At 43.3% G+C, this 18,105-nt stretch overlaps 1 protein-coding gene across 4 annotated transcripts; it reads right to left on the reverse strand.

Moving 5' to 3' along the window:
- Positions 1 to 610: 610 nt before the first annotated feature.
- Positions 611 to 16,399, reverse strand: EFS (histone-lysine N-methyltransferase). Of its 4 annotated transcripts, none has more exons than XR_007294567.2 (19): positions 16,099 to 16,399; positions 12,760 to 15,439; positions 12,463 to 12,661; positions 11,574 to 11,713; positions 11,235 to 11,314; positions 10,433 to 10,564; positions 10,231 to 10,347; positions 9,150 to 9,242; positions 8,783 to 8,860; positions 8,611 to 8,667; positions 7,708 to 8,374; positions 7,578 to 7,633; positions 6,524 to 6,705; positions 6,365 to 6,447; positions 6,196 to 6,275; positions 5,928 to 6,007; positions 2,438 to 2,483; positions 920 to 1,802; positions 611 to 837 (listed from the first exon to the last, which is right to left on the reverse strand). XR_007294567.2 is itself a non-coding variant. In XM_048698026.2 (18 exons), the coding sequence occupies exons 2-18, from the start codon at positions 15,380 to 15,382 to the stop codon at positions 1,083 to 1,085; spliced, it is 5,433 nt and encodes a 1,810-aa protein (XP_048553983.2). In that variant the 5' UTR covers positions 15,383 to 15,439; positions 16,095 to 16,399; the 3' UTR covers positions 839 to 1,082. The 4 variants fall into 4 exon arrangements, 1 of the variants encoding a protein (XP_048553983.2); XR_007294568.2 differs by having other exon boundaries at positions 611 to 793; positions 16,095 to 16,399; XR_007294569.2 differs by having other exon boundaries at positions 16,095 to 16,399.
- Between the last annotated feature and the right edge of the window lie 1,706 nt (positions 16,400 to 18,105).

Below are 18,105 nucleotides of genomic sequence, written 5' to 3' on the forward strand. Positions count from 1 at the left end.
CGTGAAGTTCACTCCAAATATTAGCTCATTTGGACATCTGAATAGTTTTTAGCAAAAAAAAATAAATCGGATCCAAATGATTTGAAAATTGGGGCGGAACTCGCGCATCAAAATTTTCTAGTATTTGTTTTGATTTTTTTATTCAACACAGGTGCAGATGAGTCGGGATCCTTTCAAAGCTTTTGACGCTACACTAGTGTAAAAAACACTTTTATATTATGGGATGGAGGATGTAGTTTTTAAAATAATCTTATTTACTAAGGACAAAACAATTAAAATGAGAAAGTTCAGATTTACTTCAACAGTATTTCAGGGGGCATTTCCTGAGATGTACATTGGCCTGGGATGCCTTCATGCTCATCTGAGCCATCCATGTCGGATCCTGTGACTCAGATAGTTTTCTTTTCTATATTTGCACCACAGGTCCAGATTCTATTGCAGTTGGCCCAACGCACAGCTAACAATGAATATTATTGGCATAGAAGATGAGAAACGGAATACTAAGCCAGAACATTCTTGTAGAATATCAAAAGCGCGCATCACTTTCCTGAGAACAAAAGCTGCAGGCACACAACAAAACAAAATAAAACAGAAAATAACACAGGTAACATGGGCATCAAGATGTTTTTTTCTTCAAGAAAGACACCCAAAGGGCATCTTAGAACTGATAATTATTATCCAGAAAAACGGCCAGTACAAGGAAAGACAATTGGAGGCAGAATGACCAGTAAAAAAATTAAAATTACAATGAAAATCGTACTAGTCCTCTTCCTCCGATTGATTGCCGCTCACACTGAACATCAAGAAGTTGACAACAAATGAATTAGCAATTTTGGCCTGTAAGAAGATTTGAATCAAATCAATTATTATTCCTATTGAGATTACACATTGTTAGTAACAAAACTGCAATGGCAATTACCTATCTGTAGCACATGTTCTGCTACTGTTGGAATCAGTGGAAAACTTCTGTTACATAGAATGAGAAGCTAACACAGTTTGCTTGTGTACACTTCTGATGAACAGGAAGGAATTACCATGTATACACACAACTAATTGATGTTTGATGCCAGGGGCTGGGTCATTCATTGTCTGCCCCTAGATCCTGAACCACCATCATGTTCCTGGGGCCAGGGCTGCCATCTTTCAGATCTATGATGATTGCTTGGGAATCTTCTTCCTTGATGATCATATGGATATCTCGTTCTTGCCCCATTCCTCCCATTCCTTTGCACCCTTCCACCTCTGTCGAAACCTCTTCCTCGATATCCTGAACTGTTGTTCTGCCTCATGGCGTCATGACAGGACATCTGAGTTGAAGTAGAAGGACAAGGACTCCCTCGTTGCAACTGTGGGAAAGGAATAAAAGGCACACCAGGTGCGACTTTCCATTTCTGTCCACGGTTGCCACCTCCTTCGACTTCTGGGGTTCCCAAGTGCTGAACATGAGCGATGGGAATCCCATATGAAATATTCAAGTTAGGGAGGCAGAATCCTGGAGCTACAGAACGACCCTGCTGAGGCTCAAACCCAGGAGGCACATCATCGTCTGTGCCTGTTGAGCTGCCTCCCATCACAGGCTGCGACCTATTTCTGGTCAAGCCAGCCTGAAGACCCAATTCTCCATAGACTTTCCGAACTAGTGATCCAACCATTTTATAGTGGGATTCTGGTTGATAATCCCAACGGCTCTTGCGCTTTCTTCTATTGGAATATGAATCTGTACACCATTTTGAAGTTGAAACAGGTCCATCCATATAAGGATGGATCCACTTCTCACAGAAGTGCCGAGCAATAGTTTGAACCTGTTAAAATGAATATAAAATCAGATATTGGGAAAACTGGACAAGACCATAGCTATTCATGAAGAACCTAAACTATGCTTGCAGAGAGTAACAAATTTTAATTTCCTTGTTTCTTACTGCAAAACCTAAAAAGAATGTGAACAGGGCTAGGAAAGACAAAATAATAAATAATAACTGACAAATAGCTACTTAGCCAGCAGCAAAGACTTCCGTAGGGTACCATGACTGGTAAACCTAACAGGCATGTCAATTTCATGAAATGCATCTGCTCTTAACAGTATTTTTTAATAGGGGAAACTGCAGCTCACTTAACTAGCAGACCTGTCTCTGGTGTTAAGCCAGGACAAGAATGGTGGGGGAGTTGGGACCAAGTTTTATGAACATGAAAATAAGCAAAGGTTTGTGGGATAAGCTGTGCACGCCACAAGTATGGTCACATCCATGTACACTTTTATATAAGGTTTTCCCCTCCTCAATTATTTAATTCATTTGTTACATTTATGAAGTTACATCAGAAAATGGCGTATCTTTCCATGCATAAAACTTGTCAGTTAAACATTCTAACAAATAAACAGCATGCAGATGCATGTCCAAAGTACCAAGTTAAAAAGCATCCATCATCTCTAGTACATTACCTGTTTATCACTATGCCGGGTCAATTTCAACATCGAGTCCCTGAATCTGCAACAACAAGGTAATGAAAATTTGTACAACTGAAGCTCCAAAAAGGACAAAACTCAAAGGTATTGGCAATGGAGATTTTTCTATGACCATTATCCACCGGCAAGGTTTAGTGATAGACTAATAGGGTCAGGGGTAACGCAGTATCGAAAACCTGCAACTACACATAGCTGTAAATCAAGACCTCACTCATATCAACTGCGAGGTCTTAACGACAAAGACCAGTGCATAGCTGTTCGCTCTACTGTCGTCTCTTCCAATGCCCAAAGTCAAAACTTTAACTCCCTAACTCGTTCTTAAACGGTGGGATCAGAGTTTGATGGTTACACTTGTCTCCCAGCAGTTGGTACTTCAGGTGGAATTATTGTTGCTTGGAAGAGTTGTTGCGTCTCCCTAACCAATGTGACGCCGACCAATAACGCCGTCTCAGCCCAGGTTTCCTCCCCGGCCAGGCAATTGGTGGCTGACCATGGTCTACGGCCATCAAAGGAAGCTGCCAAGATTGAGTTCCTCGACGAACTGTTTGCTGCACGCCGCTTATGTTTCAAGGTAACCCACACTGCAGGTTGATGGGGCATTTCGTACGCACTTTGTCCTCACTCGTGCGCACCCGAGATCAACTTCCGCGTCGGTCACCCATCCTCAAATTGCTCCAAGCCAAGCACGCTTAGCCTAACTTTGAGGTGCCTTTCGGATGGGCTCCCAGAAAAGAAAGCGCACCTCGTTTTTATGAGTAGTCTATCTCCTAGACCCATTAAGCCGGGATGTTACTAAAAGTCCTCTCCTGGACCCATGCCCACTTCTGCGGCCCCATCCCCGGCGAAGCCCTCATCAACTGGTGACACACTACTAAGCAAACGACACCAAAAGAGCGGCGCAAATGCTGCCTTGCGAGTGTCGTGCTCCTCACATCCTAGATGCTCTGGAAGCACCCAAACGCATGCAACATTTGACAAATGACAACTTGCATCCAGACCACCACACTCTTCTTAGGGCCATCATCGACGAGGGTCGTGCATCCAGGCCGATAGATGTCCAATGATCCCCCCCCCATTTGTTCCCTTGGGCATGTAAGTAACTTTGTTCCTACCTTTGCGATTTGTGCTTTCTCAAACAAAAAAAAACTTTACTTGCATATGTTTGCTATATAAACACAAGCAATTACAAGGCCATCCAACTAGATGTTAGAGCTTTTCCAAGGAGCGGCCCTAAAACACCCCATTTGTTGTTTGTCTGACAATGCTCGCTTTTGGCCCAAAAATCTTGTCCGAAGGGCTCCTCCATATGACCGCGGATAGCCCATTGCCCCTTTCTCCCCAAAATTGAGACGGAAATGTGGGAGTTCAACTATCCACCTCCACGTCAGATAGGGCCCACACTGACCCCACCTCGAGCCCACCAGCAGATGGGATTTCCCCTCCCCGAGCCCAACCCAGCCCTCTTGACCCGCAGGCCCTGACCGACACCATGTTGCCCCACTCGTCGTTGCACTGCCTCACCCCTCCGCCATTGTCCACCCCAATTTCACGATCTAGGTCCCTCCCAAGATAGCCGCCGCCTCACCTTAGCTCTCGCGGCAACGCCCAAAATCAATCACGGAGCTACATGCTGCCTAGCCCCACATGTCGTCGGCCCAAGACCAACCCGACTCAAGTTTTGACATCACTAATGAATATGTTTCGAAGCAAGGATTTCGCCTTGTCTTCACCGTCTCTATTGGTGATGATGAGCGAGGCACTTGAATGGAGTTGGAAGAGGATCATGTTCTTGACTTCACAGGTTCTCACCGGGGCATCGAGTTCTTAACTAGTGCAAGGGCTGAGGGTCATGTTATGCTCTTCCAAGACTATTTAGCAGCTACGCTGCCCTTCCATGATGCCATGTTTAGGCATCACTTCCTACTATTAATGGCAACAACTATACCATGGGGTACTACCTTGCCGATGGAAACTGATTTGACACACCCGGTTGTAAACACAAAAACAACAGCTGACCTGTGCGACGTTTGTTGAGTGGGCCCATCTACTGCTTATCTTTCTTGCCTTATCACCAGCCGAAGCACCACATCCACTCATCCTCTACCCAATCTCCCATGTCATGTGTGTCTTCCTCTCTCTCACACACACCCCTTTTGCACCTCAACTGATTCCCTTCTACACCTCAACAAACAAGGGCGCTCCCATTCCATATGGCTGGTGCCGCTGTTGTGAGACAAGGGTACGGCAGAGCGGCGAGGATCGCCACCTGTTGCATGCCTGCGAGAGCTACAGCGTTGCTGCAAGCTGGGAGCAGCATTCCAATGAGCCAGTGATGCTGCAATGGCGTCTGAAGAAGCTACGAGGGGATGTTGCAAGGCCAGCGACGAGCACGGCGAAGGAGCGCTGGAAGCACCGGTGTTGCGAGGCCGCTCATCGGAAGCAACGATTGCTGCAAGGTCGCTCGCCGGCAAGAAAACGGTTGATATTTCCGCTCCTACATCTGGCTGGCGCCTAGCACGCACCCTTGCCAATGGTATCTACCCTCAACAGGCGACATCTATGAAGACAATCTCCAATCGACAAAGTACCAAAAAGTTTCTATTTGCCCAAATGCAAGAAGGTGAGAGGAAGGATGTGGAGAGGGCCTTTGGACAAATTGAGCACAACATGATGGTGGAGGATGAGTGTCGTCAAGTTACACCCCATGGGCTGACTACACTGGAGAGCTTCTCGAACTCCCAGAACAAGAACCGGCTGAAATTCAGAATATTCTCAAGATGCTCAGAACCATGACTAGGTTCCGAAATCTAATACTCCCTCCGTTCCGAATTACTTGTCGCAGGTAAGGATGTATCTAGATGTATTTTAGTTCTAGATACATCCATTTCTGCGACGAGTAATTTGGAACGGAGGGAGTAGGTTTCAACTCAAGCCTACCCCAACTTGTTTGGAACTGAAAGGCTTGTTGTTGTTGTTGCTGTTGTTGTTTATGCATTGTAAATAAGTGCATCAACAACTTATCAATGATCATGAGTGTGTGCATCATGGAAACCAATAGAAGCCTAGGATCTCTGAATAAATTGAATTTTAATTTGCGAATTCCTATTTGAATTGTTTAACAAATTTTTGTGTTGCAATATTTTTTCTTTGAATTATTTGTGATGGCTCGACACCTCATTTGTTCACCCACCCACTTTTTGGGCAAATGGGGGATTGCCCTTGGAAATGCCCTTATAGGAAACTAGAGAGTTCAATCATATAACATACAAAGAAATAACTCAAGCAATAATTTGCTATCCTTTTGGGAAACCCTATGTAGTCCAAACTAAGAACTCATTACAACAAAATAGAAAAATGTATGATATTTGCATAAAAAGAAAAAGGTTAACCGTCCAACCCACTATGAAATTCTTTAATCAGCATTTCATTTAGTAGAATCAGAAGTTACAAATTAGAATAACCTAACCTTTCCATTTCCTCACGTGGGGCTTCTTCATTTATTTTTTCAGCTCTCAGGATTCCCTTCAAAGCAAGAAACTCCAATACCTAAAGGAAGGTGCCAACATTCATAAAGACTAGTTGATGGAAATATAGAATAGTAATAAAATGTGAAATACACAGGAAAAGACCAGGTGGTGGGACATCACCATGGTCGAAACCATACAAAGATGATCACAACTGAAACCATACAACAGGTGATTATAGGAATGGATGAAATCAAAAAAGTGGCAAACCTTCAGAAGCTTCCGTATTATAGGTCTTCGAAGAAAGGTGTCTCGATTCTGCTTCAATATATTATGAAGCATTTGCAATCCTGTCGCAGAATAGAAACAAAATTACCATTTTGTAATTATAAAAGATCATCTTTCATATAGGAAGTTGCAGAAAGGCAAGGAAATATACCATTCGTGTTGATGATATCCAACAGGACAGAGCGTGATTTTGTTTTTAGAAGTGCATCAAGAATTAACGAAAGATCCCTTGCACTGAAAGAGATTAAACAGTAGCTCACTTAGACTGGATACAGAAAACTTGCTAGACATCCCAACACGGTAACCAAACCTTTTAGATGTGCCCCCAGCATTGTCACGTTCCGCTGGGGTCGCAGCATTTTCATGTTCCATTGCGGTCGCATCATGTGATGCTGCGGCCGCGGCATTGTCACGTGCTGCTGCGGCCGCGGCATTGTCACGTGCTGCTGCGGTCACAAATAGAAGAAGCCTCAAATATCCATTTGTTGAATCCTGTTTAGAAAACAAATTGTTCACACCACTAGTTAGAACATGTAAGAAAAGGTGGAGCAGAAACAAACATCTGCACCATTAGAAATGTGAGTGCCACCATAGTAATAGTGAACCCTTCCAAGATGGAGCTATGCCTTGCTATCTACACGAGTATAAGCAATCAAAAAGAATCTGAAAACTAAGAAGGTTCGACAAATCCTTGAGCTTTTGTACTGAAGAAATGTGAGTGCCACCATAGTAATATGTCTTTCATACACTATGAAAATGTCAGCATCACTAATCAAATTATGCTCATCCCCTAAGCCTTCCCAACTTTCAGTGAACAATGTCATATCTAAATTACTCCCTCTGTTTCACTATGTGTCCTTGCCACAGGAAACTGTGTTTTGATATATCTGTCCATGCATGAAAACCATGATATTTCGTTATTAAAGAAGCCACATTCCATGCAAAAGTGGTGTTTGATGTACTGCACATCTAAACCTACGAGGCTTCTTACAGTGCTGATCAAAATTCTGTCCCAACTAAAGCACTGCAGCACAACGAAATGCATGGAGCATTAGTGGTTCGATATGCACGAAGCACCAGCTAAGATGAATGGTATGCATGTACTAGAAGTTGGTAGTGACTGTGCAGCGAAGTAGCCAGTGGATTGAATAATTTCTCTTGCTTTAGTTAGGGATAGCAATGATCTATTTCCAACTTAGTCAATTATTTCATTGATCTGTGCACACGGTGGGCTAAGGACAGATACACAAGACAGAGAGTGTTGTTTCCAATTTAGCATACTTGTTCCAAGTTAGAGCAGAATATTCAATCCAAGTCCAGTATTCAGAAAGGTATACAATAAAATGGATAAGTTAGTTACATACTTTTCGTCTGCTAATACCTCCATCTCGATCCAGTAGGTTGTTCAGTCTTGCTTCAACTGCAGATACCAGAGACATCATTAAATTTATTATGCCAGGCAGCAAGAAAAGAACATTTGGCAGCAAGTGTTACCTCCGAGAGTATTTTCATTGTCAGTAGAACATGATGATGATTTTACATCTCTGTGATCTTTTAGATTGTTTTTCTTCTTAGCATGGAAACCAGGTACCACCAGGTTTTGCCCCAAATCGGAGCTACGTGCTGATTGATTCATCACATTTGGAGCCTTTGATCCATCCATTGTGTTAGGAGCCTTCGGCAAGAATTCTAATGGCTGAGTGTCATATACTGGTAACTGCTGCAAAGTACTATCTATTGTTCTGGGCACATGGACAGGTGTACGGGTGGGGTCTTCGGCATCCTGGGGGCTCCACATTTCCCAGGAATTTTCTAGCTCACTATTTTCAAATAAGATAGGGGAAGTTTGGTGAGGTTCAGAGTCTGGGGTTACAGGTATGCAGTTATTTGAATCTTCTTGTTGGATGGAGGTCTCATGCTCAAGCTCAACAACACTAGGATTTGCACCATGAGAACATGCATTTCCTAGCATTTCCTCGGCATCCTTGTAAGTGACCATGGGTTCAAAATACTCTGCTTCTGCAACATGTTGGGTGCTGATACCAGACCCTGATATGTCTCCACCAATGTAACCCCGGCATTTGGCAGTGCCACAAAAACATTTTTGAGGAGCAGCACCAGATACACGAACATAGTTGTAATCAAACGTTAATTCTTCATCCTGTGAGAAAATAAATATCAACTACATGCATCATATAGATATAGGCGGATACAGGAAACTAGTCAAATAACAAAATGAGGACCTTCGATTGTTGCAAGTTCAATTAGAAATATTATCACAAAGTAAATCATCATCCTTAAAGGTAAAAACTTAAGTTAACATCTAAAAAGATGAGGCATAGGAGGTGGGACAAGGCTCTGTGAGAAGCTAAGTTTGTTGATGATATCTAGCATTACCTTTTTGATGTTCCTCATAGCAAAAATTCCAATGCAAACTTCTCCATTGACCATCCACTAAACAAGGAGAAATAATTTAGTAAGCTCATGTTGGTAACAGAGATTATCAGCATATTTTAGCAAGGCAAGAAATGTGCACAACAATACAAGGACAAATAAACAGAACTTCCACCTTCTCTGTGCGACAATTAGGACTGCAGCTGTGGTTGATGAACCGGCCCAAGTTTCCCTTGGTGCAGGCATCTATTACCTGGACGGATTCAAAGCAAGAGGTTAAAAGTGGCCCAACAGATATATCTGTGTACTAGTATCAGGACAAATGACTTAGAATAGTGGGTGCAACATAGGGTTATGTACTTATGTGTGTGGTATCATCTATTAATGGCAGACAGAAGGATATAAAGGGAAATAATAAGATATTTAGCATCAAACACATAGAAAATGGTGAAAGGCTTGCAACTGAACATGGAGGGAGTTAAAAACTAATACAATAGAAGAGTTCTTGGGCAAAACATAATGACAGAAATCATAAAGCCTACCTCACCACCATCTAGTGCCATAAAGTAGAAATGCTTCTTGCCCTTAGAAGCATAATCTCTTTGGCGGGATTCATAAGTCGTTATATCAAGGACCTGAAAGAACAACGAAGTAAACAAATCAACAAAGACGTTCTCTTTAAAGGTACGATTTATACTTTGGTAAAAATACTTTTGGATTTTAATGGAACAGAAGAGCAGGAGGATTTGTACCCCTGTGGGCTGTAAATATGTATTATGGGTGGAGCGTGTAATTATTTGCATGTTGGAAAAACAACAAAATGATGTTACAACTGTGTCAAAATAGATGATGGGCATTTACATCATGCATATGGACCGACTGGTATGACTGGGCCATGAAATTATTGATTACTTTGAATCCTTTTGCCTGTCGACCCAAGAAGGTTAGGTGAGCCATTAGACAATAGTGCTAGCTGCACCCAGAGTCCCGTTTTGTGGAAGTGGCGAACCAGTTTTCATATTCAACATATTCAACACGATGTAATATTTCAGTTTGTTTTGGCACGCTGCTTGTGCTCACGGGCACAATCCTCAGATGTGCCTATAGGCAATGTGCTTTTTGGATTGTGTGAGCAACCCAATGGACTTGAATGGTGTAATATCTTTGGATGATGTAGAAAGTTTCGTGATAAAATCCTCTCGTGGACTCTCAGCCGGTTGACAAGAAGCCAGAGGGTCAGCTGTGAAGCAATCAAGAAGGAGAAGGATGGCGGCATGGGAGAGAGCCACAATGGTTGCTGGAGAAGATGTCGGTGTTTGTCACGACGCGCGACTGAGGCCATGTACAGGTTGTGCTACAGATTTTTTTGGTGAAATATAGCTACCCTGATCAATTATAGTATCAATTTGTTTTGGTCAAAAGATGTGTGAGTGGTAGAAATTATTGTATTAATTTGTCTCAAATTAATGAACCTAAATATTACAAATAGCACAAAACTAACACACACATGCACCAACAGGAATATAGCAACCACACATGCACCCAAGTGACCCAACCCATCCCACAGGATGATCACCACCAACAGAAGAAAGGATTAAAAAAGTAGGCAGTCTGAATTGGTACCTCGCCAACATATTCAATAAGGAACCGTCCTTCAGATACTTCTTCTTGCAACTTCAATCCATAGCCCTTCTTACCAGAATGGAACCATGCAATTTTTGCATAGTTGCGCCTTTGAAACTGTTTTAGATATTTTATAAGATCAAACCCAATATAATACAGGAAATATGCATCAGAACAAAGAAAAAAAAATGCAAAAACTGACCTGCTGATTAGAACATTGCTCCTCGCATGGACATGTACGTTTTGCACATTCAATGTTGAGCATTCTGTTCAAACAGCCATCTCTACAACCCATTCGGCCGTCTTGAGGAGGCTTGCAGTTGCATACCATGCTCTGATAGTATTTTCAATGTAAAAAATACACAAGATAAAAAATCAGGCCATTATTTTGATATGTTAAGTGGTATTCACGCTCCATGAATCAAGAACAAAGAATCAATACATTGTGTACACTGGTTCAAAATAGTATAATCTATAATGGATCAGAATAGTTGTCACAGGAGAGAAAATGCATTTGTTGAGAAGAGAATTAGCAGTGACTAGGGTGCAAATTTGTTCTTTTTTATACACTTGACTTTCCCACAGTTCACTATTTCATCCTATAAGTAGAAAGTAAGAGATGGTATTATGCAAAAAGAATCTACTGCAAGTGTGTGACTGTGTGCACTTAATTACTTAGCTAAGAATAGCCATCCGCCCATCTCTGATTTACACTGACTATGGTACAAATGTTTATCATTTTATTATGCACTTCTCCAGCAATTTTTCCCAGCCCATCCAACAAGTGGAAGTCGAGGAAGATTGAAATTTATTTGGAATTCTAAAAGTGCACCACATTCATCCCCATTAAGCTTGATAACATTGTAAGGTTCTGACTCCAATACACTAACTATAAGAATCTATACCAACTTTATTTACTAACTGTCCTTATAACTGCAATCAGAGAAGTAGATGAATATGATCAATACAGAAAAAAGTGAGTGAATCATACAATCAGCACATACCTCATCGATGGATTGATTCCTTCGGTTACGATGTAGATATGTGTTCGATCTGAGATTTGTCCAGGACGGTGCCCTAGAAGCTACACAACAGAAATGATGCAAAAGAGCATCCTAAAATCAGATTCTATTGATGTGCAATATAGAGCCTTATGTATTATGACTAGATAGCAAAGTTTAAAAAAAAGTGCTAGGCGTTAATTGTGTGTTCTGCCACCGCCTTGTGCTTTTCTGACCAAAGTGTATGCGCACATCAAGTGCAATTAAGCACTAGAGCCTAGGCGCGCTTTTTCAACTATGCTAGAAAGTGAAATGAAGAAAAATGCAAAAACAATTCAAAACCTTTTGAGTTTGATCCATCCTTGTCAGCTTCATCAGCAGAAGCATCTGAAAGTTCAAGCTCAGCATTGATCTCAGCGTTTGTCTTCGCTTGTGGTATAGAACAATCAGCAAACGCCTTGTCATCATTGTCCTTGCAAGTCCTTCACAGTAACAAGGATGGATCAGAAGCATAAAGCATTCGATATATGAACCATGATTAAAATTAGCACACAAATGCACTATATCATAACAGAACATAACAGAAAGAGCAAAAGAAATACCAAAATACATATTTTCACAGAGTAGCAGAGCCACATGATAGGTTGTGGGGCTCCCATATTATATTTGTATAAAAACCTTAATATGCATGAGCAGTGCATTTCTTGGAAACACCCTTGATGAAACACAAATTATTAGAGGGATAGACCCAACACAGACATGTGAACTATATATTAGAACCGAACCCACAGACAAAAAATTGTAGCTCCACATCTGTTTGCATGGGAACAATCAAGGAGTATTTCTTCCACTGAGTAACTGGGCTAGCAGCTACTGCCAAGATTCTCAATGGAATTACATGAAGATAGTATCGACATGTCATCTTTACACAACACATGAGGGAATGTAGTGTGTGTGACAGTATTATCCCAGTTAATCTCTTGACATTAACCAAATTAGCATCTTTCTACGAAAACCATTGCAGCTCAAGTTCATGATTCAGGATTAGTAGCCTGGAAAATTAAAACTATCTAAGCAAAAAGGAAGAAGTTTAAAAGGAAAATCTGAATTCTCGCAGAGCGGAGCGATGTAGTACAAAACTCCAGTATATGATTCTCAGTTAGATTAGGCTATTAGCAGACAAGTGCAACCCTGGAAGATGATCAAAAGGTAACAGGAAGAAAAGCTATACCATCTGTTTTCTCCAATGACATCTGCCAATTCAGATGGTATGCAGCGCCACTTTTGGCAATCATCACAACATGCCCATGCAGCACGTTTAGGCTGCGATACAGATGCCCCACCTGTTGAGCCAGCAGCATTTCCAGGTAATTCGGTAGATATAGCTACTGGATTCTGAAATGTATATTCAATAGCTGGACTACGATAACCTATAAAATTTAGAAGAATGTCAGTATCTACTGAAGTTACTTGATACATGACAGTTAAACAGGATTAAGTAATAAACTTCAAATAACAGGAGACCTACCCTGTTCATTCGTATGAGATGTTGCCAGATTAGTAGCGAGCTGATAAGGTAAAGTAGACAATCCAGAATCAATGAAAATGGCATCTGCTATATTTTTCTTCTTGCTTTCTTGCTTCACATGCGGATCCCGCACCATATCCTTCTTCCCTCTAAGACCACCACTTTTCTTGCACCTCGGTGATTTTACATTGTTAAGTGCACTCGTTTTCTCCTTGCCAATTACAGAAGTACCCTGCACCCAGCCATGTTCATGCATACTGATACCATGTGTGGCAGAAGTTACGACCTCAAAACAAGAACTGAACTTTAAAGGTCCTGATGAAACAAGTGAAGATGGATCATCAGAGAAGACCCTGTATTGTGAAGCTTCACTTGATGAAATTTTGGTGGAACTTCCATCCCTTATGTTATTTCCCTTTATTCCATCTTTCTTTCGGCCTTTCTGCTTTTCCAACATCTTAGTTTTCCTCACTGCATTGGACTTCTCTAAGCCTTGCACTTTTCCCTCACCAACATAACCAATTATGGCATGAGACTGATTAATCTCTTCACTTCTTGTGTTCTCATCACCCCTCACAGTTTTGGGCTGCTGCTCAAAATCTGTTGATGATGACGCATGATTTTTTCCAAAGTCAGGAATAGATAAATCAGATGCATGAAGATCACTTTCAGTCAATACAGCAGGATAAGATGGGTTTCCACGCAGTTTAACATCATGGCTTGCAGAGGTGTTGTTTTCACATGTAACAGAGGCTACCTCCAAAACAGAGTCAGGTGAAAATCCAACACCGCCATTATTAAGAGAAGGTTCGGAAATTGATTTAGCAAACTCTCCACACATGTACGCAGGGCATGTTTCTTGAGCAACACTATCCAAGCACCTGTCTAACTGCTGCATGTCAGTCTGGATAGACATATGTTGCACAGATCTGTGAGCATCATCAGAAACATTGAGAAATGCACGAGGAACCAACTTAGGGAAGTTTCCTACGTAACCTTCTGCGGAGCCATAAGCACCATCCATGACTGAAAAGGTAGGTTCGCCATTCAATTCATCCGGTGCATATCTGGTAACAGAAAAGGCAGGGAACTTATTTTTTGGACATCTTGAACTTCGAGCCTTTCGAACAATGGGCTGCTCTTTCTTCCCAGATCTTTTGTTTGATCTCCCACCGTTTTCAAGGGAAATCAGATGAGAATTAGAGGTAGAAGGTTCACAGTTCTGACCAAAACCATCCGCTAGCTTTTCTAGACTGCCCCAGGCAGTCGAATTCACTGGTCTGTTGATGCCACTTCTTACCTTGGTAGTTTTGCTTGGGAACTTAATCAAGGCGCTTTCAACTAATGAGCACGAACTCTCAACCTTCTTAGATTTGCATGTGCTACTGCTTCCTTTGTTTATTTGATGATCATGTTCTGCAGGAGCGCGATTTCTTGATGAGGCGGCTCTTCTTGGATTCCTACGCTTGGAGGCATTTAATGACTCCGAAATTTTATTTTGTGATTCTTCATCATTGGCATTTTCAACAAAATTGGCAGAGCAAGGTTTGTCAATGGAAGAGTTATATGCATTGAGCTCTTGTACCAAATGATCTGGACGACGTGATTTGACACCAGAAGAATCTTGATGGCCCAGGCACACAGCAGATGATTCCTTGCCACTACGACAAAGTCCATCTAGGCAAGGTGGGTTATAGGAAGATCTAGCCAGGTATATCTCTGGGGGTAGTTCAAAGACCTTGTATTCTTTGTCAGCCTGTTGGCGTAGAACTTCTATTTCAGGAAAAAGACCACAAGCATTTAAACTCGGACTATTTGCATCTTCACAAATAGATGAAACCTGACCCTTCGACACCACCATCCTATGTTGATTCTCGTCTCCAGAAGCCTCAGTACGAAATCTGGCATCGCGCTCACATGAAAGCATATCTCCTTCCAGTGAATCTTGAGTTAATTTCTCTATGCATGACTTGCTATCTTCTACAAAAACATCCATATGGCTCTTCTGGTAGAAGGAAGGGACCGAAGCTTCATCAACGGGGAAGGACACCTCTTCATCAATATTTGCCAGAAAACAATCCCTTCCCAGCTCATGATTATCATCGATCAAACTCAGGGCATCAGCACCTTGTGGAAACTTGTCAGTGTCATGGTTTCCCAAATCTGACAAGCCCCCATTTTCATGGCATCCTTCCATCCTGGGAAACTGATTCTTGTCTCCAACAGCCCCCTTCCAAAATCCATGGTCAAATGACAGCATACCTCCTCCCTGTGAGCCACAAGCCGCTCTCTCCATGCCAGTTCTGTGTTCAGATACTTCACCAATCTCACCAGCCTTGCTATCCAAACAAACAGCAAGGTTACGCCCAAAATTCAAAGGAACTGAATCTTGGTGGGCAGGAGTAGAGACCTCAGCTTCAATTTTTGGCAACAAACCGTCCTTTTCCAGGTCACAGTTAACATCTTTTTTCAAACACATGACAGGGATGTCATTATAGCAGCGCAACTCCTTGCAACGCATCTGCAGATCCTCTGGGCTTGTCTTTACCAAGGCTTCATCCCACAAAACAACTCCCTCGGCTGCCACCTCAAGCTGACTCGTTTCTGCTGCCTTGTCCACCATGTCATAGATGCATCCAGAATAGTTGGCCTGAGATCCTCCACAAGAGGGCGCAAAGAGCTAACATGCAAAAGGAGAAACGGTCACTTCAAACGGTAATAATATTTTAGTTCTGACTGTTTATAAAATCAAACAACACAGCGCAACAGTACCACTACTATGTTCCCAATCATAAACAAAATTCAGGACATCTATCATGGCAACAATACCACCAGTACCAATGTGCTGCTCTCAAACCGCACGTTACTGCTATAAGCTTTGATTTCAGTTCAAGGCAGTACAGAGATAAATAAACGGCTCGGCCTTTTCCTTTTTATATATAGAAGGAGTATATCTTCAGTCTAACATGTTTCACTGCTAACAGTCAATTTGCTCATCCGAGAGAGAGTAAAAAAGGTTCAAACCACAATCTGGAAGCATTTGGCCCCTCCCCCCCTAGAAGCATTATCACAAACACCTATCAGACAACATCCCATCGCAAGTGAACTCGAACGCGCACTGGGAAAATCACGCAGCAACTACTCGTCAAGGAACAGCCGTCGCTGTATGCATCCTCCTCGCAATACCCAATCTACTACAGCAAGCACTCATCAGACACGTATTCTAGAAAGAAAAAAACACTCATCCGACAGAAGAATCGGGAAAACAGAAATTGAACGGGCAGAGGATGCAGGAGGAAGGGGGGGAGGGGAGGGTGAGGGGCGGTGGCTGGTACCTGCCTATGGACCGGTCGCCGGGGTCGCTCCGGGCGGCGGGACCGGCCGCGCCAGGGCGGGAGGGAGGGAGGGAGGCGCTGCTGGGCCCCGGTGCGGGCGGCGGGGCGGCGGGGGCCTCGGCCGGCTGGGCGCGCCGCAGAGGAACGGCGGCGGGCCGGCGGTGGCGAGGAACCCTAGCCGTCGCGCTCGGGGAGGGGAGGGAGGCAGATCTCTGGCTCTGGTCTGGTCGTTGGGGAGAGGAGGGGAGGCGGATAGGGAGACGACCGACCGACCGACCGGGTCCGGGAGAGAGAGAAGAGAAGAGGACGCGTACGATGCTCACCAAACCAAATATACTACTCCTCCTCCAGCAGCAAATATATTCACGAGCGCGTCCGTCCGTGCGTGCGTGCGTGCGTGCTGCAACGTTTTTTGTTGGCACTGAAATTGTTGGAGGATTCATGTTCCTCCCCCCAACATTGCATCATATTCATACCCAAGTGAATGAACGGATTTATAAACTTTCATCTGATCATCTGTCTTATCTTAGTCATGAAGAAATGAGATGATTTGCTTGCCATGATGGCTTTCCTAATAATAATAATCTTAATAAGAGAAACAAAGGCCTGTGGATGAGCTTCTCATCGTCGGGCGGAAAAGGAAGGCATTGCTTTCTTTCTGTCAGGGTTAGGGAGGGAGGAACCGAATGCGGTTGCGGTTCCCTGTCGCACCATTGTTCAGTTCTTTTTCTCTCCGTGTTCACGCGGGTGTGGCGTGCTTGTGTGGAGACATATGATGGGATCGTTCTGCGAGATCGAGTTGGTTCTGCCACGGCTCAAGGCGCAAGCTTGCATGGGGAAAGTTTTCAGCTTCGAGGGAGAGCTGGACCTGGAGTGGGTTGGAAAGGAGTTATGGCCTTCAATTACGGCCTTTCCCGTTGTGAAGTGTCCGGTGGCGGAAAGGGGATTCAAATAGCGACAGCTGCGAGGGCAAGAGCCGCTCGATGCCAGATCGACGGCTGCGCTGCATCATAATTCCGCGCGAAGCGGTATGCTGCCGTTGAATGGAGATCGGACGGCTGAAGCGAGCCGGAAGTTGGTGCCAAAATTGGAGGCGTGCTTCTGTGGAAACATATGATGGGATCGCTTTGCGAGATTGGGTTGGTTCTGCCACGGCGGGTGACGCAGGCTTACATGGGGAAAGTTTTGAACTCTGAGGGATCTGGATATATAATAAGTTGGAAAGGGGTCATGGCCTTGAATCGCAGCCTTTCCTTTGTAAAGTGTCTGGTGACAGAAAGGGAATTCAAACCTCAGCAGCGGCGAAGACGAGAGCCGCTTGATGCCAGGTGGATGGCTACGCTGCATCGTGACTCCGCGCGAACCAGTATGCCGCCGCCGAACAGAGATCGGGGTGGCTGAAGTGGGCCGAAAGTTGGCGCCAGTCAAAGGTGTTGATTATTTCTTTGGTGGAAAATTGTAAAACTATACGCTTTCTTTAGTTGAGGCCTAGTAACCCCCCCCCCCCCCCCCCCCCCGCGAGATAATACATGCCCGCAAGGATGAAAGCCTCGGTAAATCATTTGGATGCATGTTCAATCTCCCCATGTTGCTTGCTACATGGCGGGCAGATTCTCCCATTTGATGAGCAATTGGACTACATAGTCACGGACATTAATATTTTCCTAAACTCTTGTTTTAAGTTTGCACTGAGTGGCTCATCTGGTTCAATGAGAATTGTGTCGTCAGAGTAAGAGGGACGGATTAGATTAGGCACAGCCTCAGGCCCTACGTGTTTCTTCAGTCGATCGATGTGAAATGTATGATGAAACTTGCATCCATCTAGAAAGAGGAGCTTGTAAGACACATGCCCAACTCTCTCCATCAATCTAAACGGACAGTGATATTTGAAATGTATTTTCGAGTGTCTGTGAATGCTCGAAGATGTGTGCCTATATGGTTGTAGATTCCACATTTTGAACTTTGTAAGATTGGATTGCTTTCGTTGCAAGCTTACGGGGAAAAGCTTTGA

This window comes from Triticum urartu, chromosome 2A (genome assembly GCF_056163025.1).
Source record: "Triticum urartu cultivar PI428250 chromosome 2A, HENAU_Tu73, whole genome shotgun sequence".
Taxonomy (NCBI): domain Eukaryota; kingdom Viridiplantae; phylum Streptophyta; class Magnoliopsida; order Poales; family Poaceae; genus Triticum; species Triticum urartu.